The sequence below is a fragment of the Lathyrus oleraceus genome, chromosome 5, assembly GCF_024323335.1.
Source record: "Lathyrus oleraceus cultivar Zhongwan6 chromosome 5, CAAS_Psat_ZW6_1.0, whole genome shotgun sequence".
In the NCBI taxonomy this organism is placed as follows: Eukaryota; Viridiplantae; Streptophyta; class Magnoliopsida; order Fabales; family Fabaceae; genus Lathyrus; species Lathyrus oleraceus.
In genome coordinates, this window is record NC_066583.1 from 61914507 (window position 1) to 61924712 (window position 10206).

The 10206-nt window shown below is 34.8% G+C and overlaps 1 protein-coding gene across 2 annotated transcripts; it reads right to left on the reverse strand.

Moving 5' to 3' along the window:
• Nucleotides 1-1506: 1506 nt before the first annotated feature.
• Nucleotides 1507-8184, reverse strand: LOC127084692 (protein EMBRYONIC FLOWER 1). Of its 2 annotated transcripts, none has more exons than XM_051025187.1 (7): nt 7895-8184; nt 6712-6912; nt 5660-6036; nt 5476-5580; nt 3995-5316; nt 2088-3746; nt 1507-1984 (listed from the first exon to the last, which is right to left on the reverse strand). In XM_051025187.1, exons 2-6 carry the CDS (start codon nt 6807-6809, stop codon nt 2112-2114), a joined length of 3537 nt encoding a protein of 1178 aa, XP_050881144.1. In that variant the 5' UTR covers nt 6810-6912; nt 7895-8184; the 3' UTR covers nt 1507-1984; nt 2088-2111. The 2 variants fall into 2 exon arrangements, with proteins under 2 accessions (XP_050881144.1, XP_050881145.1); XM_051025188.1 differs by having other exon boundaries at nt 5660-6041.
• Nucleotides 8185-10206: the final 2022 nt, after the last annotated feature.

The following is a 10206-nucleotide window of genomic DNA, read 5'->3' on the forward strand; positions in this document are numbered from 1 at the left end:
AAAAGCTTAATCATGTGTTTTCTCTCAAGCAACTTGGGGACTTAGATTATTTTATTGGCCTTGAAGTAACGAAGTTGCCTAATGGCAATATGCTTCTCACTCAATCCAAATATCTCAGAGATTTGCTTATCAAAACTGACATGTGTGATTCCAATCTCGTTGCTACTCATATGGCTTCCACTACCAAACTCCCCAAAATTGGTTTTGATGCCTTCTCTGATCCCTTCCACTATAAGTCCATTGTAGGGGCCCTGCAGTATGCCACTATTACTCGTCCTGAGATCTACTATGCAATTAATAAAGTGTGTCAGTTTATGGCACACTCGTTGGATTCTCATTGGCTTGTTGTTAAACGCATTCTGCGTTATCTTAAAGGCATTGTTTCCTCTGGGTTATTATTCACCCCTGCTTCCCCTGTTCAACCTTTCCTCTTTAAGCCTATTGTGATGCAGACTGGGTTGCTGATCCCAATGATAGAAGATCCACTTCCGGGTCAACAGTGTACTTATGTCCTAATTTGATTTCTTGGTGGTCCAAAAAGAAAATTGTTGTTGCTCGTTCTAGTGCAGAGGCAGAATATTGCGGTTTAGCACAAACAACAACAGAGGTTTTGTGGGTTCAAACACTACTAGTAGAGCTGAAGGTTCCATTTACAACTCCATCTATTTTCTGTGACAATCAAAGTACTGTTGTTATGGCACATAACCCTGTTCTTCATGCAAGAACCAAATGCATGGAGATTGACCTCTTCTTTGTGAGAGAAAAGGTCCTCAACAAGACTCTCGTTGTTTGCCATATTCCAGGTCTTGACCAAAAAGTTGACATCCTCACGAAGCCTTTCTCAAGTTTAAGATTTCTGGAGCTCAAAAGCAAGCTCAACCCGTCTGCCTCAAGTCTGACTTTGTAGCCACCTTGAACTTGTGGGGGAGTATTAGTGTATATTCTAGAGTGCCATGTCATCATAACTAAGGTGTAGTTAGTTAGCGTGTGTGGTGCATGTTAGTCTAGTCGTGACACAGGTTAGGATACTTATATATATCCTATTCACTGTAACAGAAATATATAACAAATAGAATCAATACAATAACAGAATTCAGATCTACTTTCTCTCTCTTCTCTCTCTCTATTTTCTCTTCTTCCTTTCTTTCACTCTAATATGTATCATCACCAACATTATTTTCAATGGCAATTAAGTGGTCGGCATAATTTTTCTTTAGAAATAAAAGTCAGGTATGATATCTTCTAGTATATAGAACTTCCTTTTTAGCATCACCCAGAGTAGCTCGTAATTTTGTCACGCACACAGGAGAATTAATAAAAATGCAATGAGCAAATAGGGAAAATCTGCTTTAGCCCCGATATTAATAGTATCCTTATGTTATAGGTTTAGCCATGTTATTTGTTATGAAATAATTTTACAAAGAAAGAAATGCACCAAACTCTGCATGTACATTTTTTAAAAGTACAACCAGCATTTAATTCAGTCTTTGGTAGAAACCACGTAAGTTAGAGGTTGAAAGAGATGAACCACATTCTTCCGAATCCTTTTGTAAATTTTTGTCAGAGACATACATTATTTTCCTTCCAGGTTTTGTGGGAAAAACTTACATCGCAGCAACATACAGGATCTTTTGCCTTAGTAGAGGCACTTGTATGAATTGTAACCATAGTATATTAAGTCTATACGGGACTATTTTGAGTTTTCCCCATAAACTTTATGACATCTTACAACATTAAAATATTAAGGGGCTATAGATAGGCTCCCCCCATAAATTTTACAACACCCAACATTACATATGAAGCACGTAACTTTTCCTAAATACAACAGGTTAGTTGCATGATTGTCTTTCTATTCAGCTTTCACCGTGGCATCTCGCTAACTCCTTCCCGAGTCAATCAATTTCAGATTCCAAGTCAAAGATCACCTTCTAAACTGAGATGAAAATCATTTGCTATTCTTGCATTGCATTAAAGACTCGGCCTACTGAAATATTTGAGAAAGACAGAAAAAACAAGGTTTATCAAAGAAATACTGAATTGCAAATTCGTAGCTTAACAGTAAAACTCAGAAGATTCTAAAGAGCTACCAAATCACTGAATAAAGGAGGACTTCAATGTTGTGAATGTTCTTTCATTTTAGTTCCTTTTAAACTCCTCTGCTGCTTGTGTCCACATGGAATAGGGAAAAAATGTTTGTTTTGGGGAATACTATTAAAAAATTTGAGATCCTCTCCTCTGATCATATAGACATTCCCTGTTTCCGGAATGGTGAACTCAGCTGGATTTCTGTTCACTGTACATGAGACACCGGGTGTGATCTTTAATTGCACAGAGGTATGAGTACCGTGAGCTTCCAATCTGTGTTGCTGGGAAGTTTTTGTTTCGTTATAAGACAAGCTACACTGCTTAAGAAATCTACTCTGCAGGGGTGCGTTGGAACTCCTCATCTTTTCTTTCTTTCCAAACTTTGTTGAGTTTTGATCATTGGATCCCGCATCTTTTGTAAACTTCTTTCCATGCTGAGCTGACGAAGACCCGCCAAAGGTTTGAGAGCCAATTAAACAGCCATGGGATTTATCCGATAAGTAGCTTCTGTTGTAATAATCAGATGACTGCCTTTTCAGGGTACCATTGGCCTTAGAACTTATCTCCATCTTGGTATTGCAATCACCAGGATAAGAGGGTCTATTGAGCATTTGGGCATTAACACCAACATTGAAGGGTGTACGCGACTGCATTCCGGCATCCATAAGGCTAAGTAAATGCATGGCAGGTATTGTCTCATTAGAATACAAATCCAAAGATCCCCTCAAATTTTGATGAGGCTCTATTCCATTATGCTTGCAAGGAAATGAGTATTCTCCATTCATCCTGCTGAAGACTCCAGCACCTGTATTCCTACTACCTTGCTTGTCTTGGCATGTAGCATTGATATTTGTGTAGTTAAGATCAATATCCCTCCCCGAGTTCTGCATATGTACTGCACCAGATCGGAGTGAAGTTATGTCCATGTTGCTATTACTACTAGGTTGAGAAGCAACCTTTTGTGATACATCATACCCTAAGGAAGTGCGATTCGAGGCCAAGGATGCCCAAATGCGAGAAGCTTCATTATCCTGCTGTAATATATTCTTGTGTAAGCTACATCCTCCCAGGGCTTGCAAAGTAGCACTAGAGGGTGCACGCTCTTCAAGATTCCCATTAAACTTGATATTTCGTGCACTACCAAGCTGGTTAGAAATCATAGGCGAAAACTGGAATTCATTCGATAGCTTCTTTTGGGACTGCGGAACTTCGAATCCAAAGGATGGTTGCGGTGGATACGGATTATTCACTCCCAAATTACTTCCATTGAATGGAGAAAAGTAATGATTTGGCTTTCTTTTGCAAGGTTTCACATTCTCTCCTCTTATGACCATGTTATTTTTCTTAGGTCTTCCCTTTGATTTCTCCTTCTGCCCTTCTTTTAACAAGTTCATCTTCCCTTTGCCGTAAACAGCAGTACCAGATGTCATCTGTGCATTCCTACTGTTAGAGGATTTTTCAAATATTGAGCATCTATTTTCTACGTCAGGAAGACACCTCTCATACTGATTCTTTGCCATGAGTTCCACAATTTCCATGGGTATATCATCTAGTGTTCCCTGCTCAGACACCTCAGCTGCTTGCTCATTGTATGTTTTATTAATACCTAGCTGTTCCGCAGCTTCAACAGTTTTTCCTGTATCTCTTGCACCAGTAATTTCCTGCAAAAAAGAAATCATGATCTTCCCAGAAACATGTTTAAAGAAGTCAAAATGATTCAAATAGAAAATCTATAGAACTGCAATACTGATTAAAACACTAGACTCTGGTCAGTGGGAAATGCTCACACAAATTAAAAATTACAGAATACCATTAGCTGGTCATATAAATGATTTCATCATTATCCAAGAGGCATACTTATTCAACTAATCATGAAAAATATTCTCTGATGACTTTTTACGCAACTTACTTCATAGTGATTTCCCTTTCCAGAATTAGTATTTGTTGTGTGCATGAAAGGAATGCTTGGTCCTCCAAAAACATTGGTTTCACTGTCTTTTCTATTAAGATTAGGCACTCTTGAAGTGCTCTCTTGAAAAGGCAATGAGAAGGGAAGGCGATTTTCTATTTGATGGATGCATTTTTTGTTGTAACCATGTTCTGACATATGATTGTTTAAAGAAAGATGCAACCCCTCCTCCAGTCCTTTTCCATTCATCACCCCTTGGACCGAAGGAATTGGAACATCTGCAGGCACATTAGACCTAATTTTTATGCCTGAATATGCAAATGAATCTCTGACAATCATGTCATTTCTGTAGCAGGAAAAAGAATTAAGTTCTTCATCGGTTTGCAGCATTTTCCCTTTTTCTTTGGATGGATTGAACTCATTTTCTATTCTTAGGGTGTGGAGAGGAAAATTATCCATCCCTTTCTTTGTAAACACGGAAGGAGTTAATCTAGAAGAAATAGTTTTAGATCCAAATGCATTATCTGTAGTATACACGGTGTCCTCATTTTGTCTTCTCTGTCCTTGTGGCTCAGGAATCAAGTAATTGTCTACAACTTTATTCCTTTTGTTCTTCTTCTTACCCACATTATGGCTTCTTTCAGGTTCAGATTTACACCAGTTGCCTTTCTCAGCAACCTGTGAACCTGTTCCTGCTAGTACACCTTTGGAATTGGACTTCTTATTGAAAAGCGTAACAGTTGTTTTTGCATTCCCCTCTAAATTTTGAGCTTCAAATCCATCCCTCTGAAAATGCATATTTTCCGTACTCCGTACTTCATCTAGGACAATTTTCCTTTTTCTACTCTGACCCATATTTGTTAAAGTCAGATCTCCTTGAAAATCCACCTTTCCTGGAAAAACTAAGTGTGCCTGTGAAGCTACAGAAGTATTGGAAATGCCATAGAATGGGGATTCTTGTATAGCAGTTTTTTCTGTCTTTGATTCAGCATTTTCACGCAACAAGTCAGTCATCAAACGCACCTTCCTAGGTCTCCTACGAGACACACCCATGGACTTTTCTGAATGATTATCCTGAAAATCATCTTCAGCCATATTGTCTGTACTTCCTGCAGGCACTTCTTGATTACAAGCAAATGATTCAATAGGTGGTCCAGTTGTGTGATCACATTTATCATCTGCCTCCACGGCTGTTGCTACTAATTCTTTCTGTCTTTGATCTGCAGAAGGTGTTCCTCCATTACAAACCTCAGCAGAATTCTTATCCGTGTATGTAAGATTGTTAGAAAACTGAACATTAGAAACTCCATTACTTTCACAGCCTGTCCCAATAAAAAAAAACTTTTAGCTGAATTGAACTTTTTGAAATCAAGAACATAATTACTATAATTAATACAAACTTGTCATTCCAATAATTCCAAATAAAATAAAATAAGAGTACTGATGTTTTACATTTAAATATCCTATTCAGTTGAAACTACCTCTTTTAGTTGTGTGCTCTTCTTGTGCAAAGCTTGGATAAACTTTTGGGGATAAAACATTTTCTACTTGGTGATTGAGATTATCCTCCAATCCGTTCTCAAGGTCTGAAGGAAATAAACAAAATTAAACCATCTACTTAAAACAATAAACAAGATACTCTTATATAACTGATATTGACATTACCGGTTCTTCTATTGAGTTCAACTCCGACTTTCTTTTCTTTCTCAATACTAATTGATAGACAGCCATCGAAACCACTCAGTTTGGTATTAAGATCAATATCTCTTCTCACAATAATGCTAGACATTGGATCTTTCTGAATACAAGGTTTGAGAGCTGTATTACTACAGTTGGTATCAGATCTGCATCCAGTAATACAGCAATTATTGTCTGCTTGGTTATCTTTAGGAAAGTCTTTGGCAGCATTTTCTATTTGAGAGTTTGGACTACGGTGTTTTGGGACGTCTAATGGTGGAAATGATGGTTGCTTTTCAGACTCGTCTATTGGAAATGGCCAACAAAGTTTCCAGTCTTTTTTTCGAACTTCCGAGACATATTCACTGCACTAACAATAATTAAGATAGTGTTAAAGATTCTGAAAGGAAATCAAGAGACAGTTTATCATTCCACTTAAAATACTCTAATCTTTAGTTTTATTCCAAAGAGAAAGTATGGCATATCAACCCCTCCTAAATTAATTACATAACCGAACCCTTCTTAACATAATTCGGACAATATCCAGAACTTTCTAAATTTATGCATCAACCAACCAACTATTTTCTCTTTTTTTCTTTACAGCAAAAGAAATTGAATATATTCAAAAAAAGAAATGTGAGAGAGTAGCATAGATACTCCAGCACAAATTACAAAAGAATTTAGGGAAAACATAAAACTATACAGCCAGACAAGGCACCAAAACAACCAGGTTTCTCTTGATAAGTCATAATTGCATGCAATAAAAACTGAAAGGGTTCCAACTTCAAGCATAAAACATACACATTACAGTATTGTCTTACAGTGGATAAAAATATAGTAGGAGCTCCTCTAATTCAGGCAGTGTAATCAACAATAGACATCAGCTACAAGATAGTACTATAAGGTATACTATGTTAAGGATTAACGAAGATAAACTATAAGGAACTCTATACTATAAACTACACTGTACTGATTCTATACTATAAACTAACAGAAGTATAATATGTTTTTAAAAAAATATATGTGGCCTCAACACTTACCGTATTGAGAAATGTTCACATTTTCCCGCATCCCTCTTACTAATAGAACTGGCAAGATCAATAGTGATTGAGTCGATCTCGATATATGACGATCCCATGAACTCTGACAATATTAGAATCACCTGGCAAATAATTCTCCACTACTGTGCATGCACATCTGCACAGCACAAGTAACAGCAGCTAGAAGCACCAATATGCTTCCTATTTACACAAATATTAAACTCAAATTAAAGTTCAAAATGTAAACAATTGGTCAAAATGTCAAACGCTCAAGTCAAATTATTATTTTTAGTCAAACAAATAGTTGCAGGCATGTGCCAATGTAAATAAAACACTAGTAACATGATAACATCTTAATCAAGCTTTGAAGAAAACTATTAGGGTTCATGCAAATTTAGTAACATGTGGAAATGAAAGACAAGGTCAACAAAGTCAAAGTCCAAGATAAAGCAATATAGAAGCAATGAAAACTCAAAACACAGTTATTAATCACATAAAATGACAAAACTAAACTTTATGAAAGTTCCTAAACCCTAGGTCTAATATAATAAAACCAACCAAAAAAACTCTCAAAGTTAATAATAGAACAATTGTAACGCAACTGCAATAACGAGTAACCATGCCAACCATTATGATTAGTTCAACGATAGAGACAGTTAACAAAACCAAGCAAAGATTAGGGTTTTACTAGAGGAGAAAATGGTCATCTTATAGCAAAAATATCATCGAATTTTAAGAATTGATGCGTGGCGAGAAACTAACCGCAAAAATCGCATGTAATAAGGAGCTGAGAAACCAGATGATGAAACGATGCACAAATATCCAAGAAGCCAATTAATATCCTAGGGTTCACCGTTCAAAGTGAATTTCTCTCTCATCAATAGGAAAAAATTAATTAACTCGGTTCGAATTAACAAGTATAGAAAACGAGAGAAGAAAAGAATTTGAAAAAAAAAGAGCATGAAACGGTAGCAATAAAGCAGAAGAGAGAAAAAAAAGGAAAAATGCAAAGTAAAAGCTGAAGTGGACACACCGTAAACAGTACAGTGAGCTTAATATTATCAAACCAAAATCTCAGAGATTTATCAGAGAACAAGTTCCCGATCACCACGGAATCAATCACCAAATTATGAACAGAAAGCGAAAACGATTGATCTAAAGAAGAAGGCACACGCGAACTCACCTGTGGATCACCGTACACGATCTCTTCCAGCTGCTTAACCGATTCTCAACGGCTTCCCATGAAAATAACACCGAATGAAAGACCATTCGCCAGAGAAGCAATAAAGCTCAGCTCGGAGCTGTGATTCGCTACACCGCCGGCATAATTTGAGGGCGAAATATGCAGAAACCCTAGAGAGAAAAGAGAGGGCTTTCGATTCTTTCGGTATAGAGAGAGAAAGAGAGAGAGAGTGAGTGAAGATATAGATGAGAGAGAATTTTTATCTTGTAAGAAGATGTGTTTGTATTTTGTAATATTTTGTAATAAATGAAATATAAAATTAGAAAAAAGAAAGAAAATAATAGAAAAAAGAGAGAAAAGGGAAACACCATGTCTATGTAGAAAGAGAGAGAAGATTAGATCCAATGAAAAACTCCCACGTGTCGGTATGTGCGGCTCTTATCACTAACAATTTATAATGGACTTTGTGTTGTGGACGGCGAGGAAACCCTAGATAGAAGGGTAAAAAAAAGTATTCGCGCGTTGATCTCACGCGATTCTTTTTTCACCGCCTCTCTCTGAGAGTGGGTATGGGTAGTGTTCTAGACTTTATTTGAAACCCTAGATAAAATTTTGGTATTACTTTTAGAGGGTAACGGAGGCTAAGGCACGTTTAACCCTAAACATGTTCCAGCACATAGTATTTATATTCTGTCCTAAACCAGTGGTGGTAGTAATAGAAAAAATGTTAATGATTTTTTCGATTAATAAAAGAATCATACTCTGAGTATGCTTTTTTATTAAGAAAATATATTGTCCTCAAATCATAATTAACTACACTACAGTTTCATAATTCATTTATTATAAAAAATATTACTATTACAAGATACATAAGCCCATATACGTTGAGAAAGAGAGAGAAAATATATAGATGAATAGTTGTCCTTATTAAAAATTTAGGATAAAGGTATCATGTTGGGAGAAAATCTCAGATCTTAAAGAGAATTAATAAAACTTCCGAAATAATAGAAAGGTAAATATTTTTTATGTAAGGATATTTAATCGGTTGAGATATATGTAAACCTAATTCATAAAACATCTCATGACAATAAAAAAGATAATTAAATTTTCATACATAATTTTATTTTGATTCTTAAAATTAATGAAATATAAACAAATTAAATCATTTAACATGTAATTTTCATTAAAAAAATTATTTTTCCAAATTTCTGATGATTTTTCTAAAATTTTGTTAGTTTGAGTTGTATACAAGTAGAATAATATATAAATCAAAAGGACGGAATACTGAATATGATTACCCTATATTATATAACATGAGATAAAATTTACTGTGTCTTCCAATGAGTGTATATTTTACTTTATCAACAAATTTTTTCTAAACAATTTTTTGCTAATTAAAAAATATAAAAAAATTTAATATAATAATATTTTTTTTGGCAGAGTCTTCTGTATGTAACATTCACACTCAAATACTACTAATTAAACTACAATTTCTATATAAAATTTAAAATGCAATACATATATAAATCACTCATACATCACTTTAATTTCCTAATGCTAAAAAAAGTTACCTAGCCTTAGATAAATTACAATCAATCTTGATTTTAATGGTAAGTGTAAAATAATATTGTTTTACTTAAAAAAATATATGTACATACAAAAATACAAGGAAGTGGCTGCATGGCCCATGTGACATACATGAAATGAAACCAATGTAATTAAAGAAAGCAGTACAAAAAATTTCACACTTGTCAAAAACCTCTACACCTACCCCACATACCATCATATTATACCCAAATAAAACGACCCATCTATATAACCCAAAAGTTTCATTTATTTTGTCCTTGATATAATTTATATTTATCCTATAGTGGAATCTTATGCTTTTCTCTGTCACTTTAATTTGTACAACTTTGCTTCTGATCAGTATTCTCATTTAATCCATATATATATATATATATATATATATATATATATATATATATATATATATATATATATATATATAACCAATCCACAAAATCAAATATCAAATATATTCATAAGATTGTCTTGACACTAAATTAAATATCAAAGAGTGATTAAAACAATGAATGCACGGTATAGTAGCTGGGTTTTGTGGAATGAGTTAAACTCATACAATATAGTGAAATATGGAGAAGCATTTAGGATATGATTATTTCCACTTTAAAAACTTGTGTAAAAAAGATTACATCCGAAAAGGTCCATGCATTTTGGCTTTTTCTCTTTCTTTTCAATAATTTATCACACAGTTTTTGTATAGTTTTTGAACACAAATAATAGTCATTTTT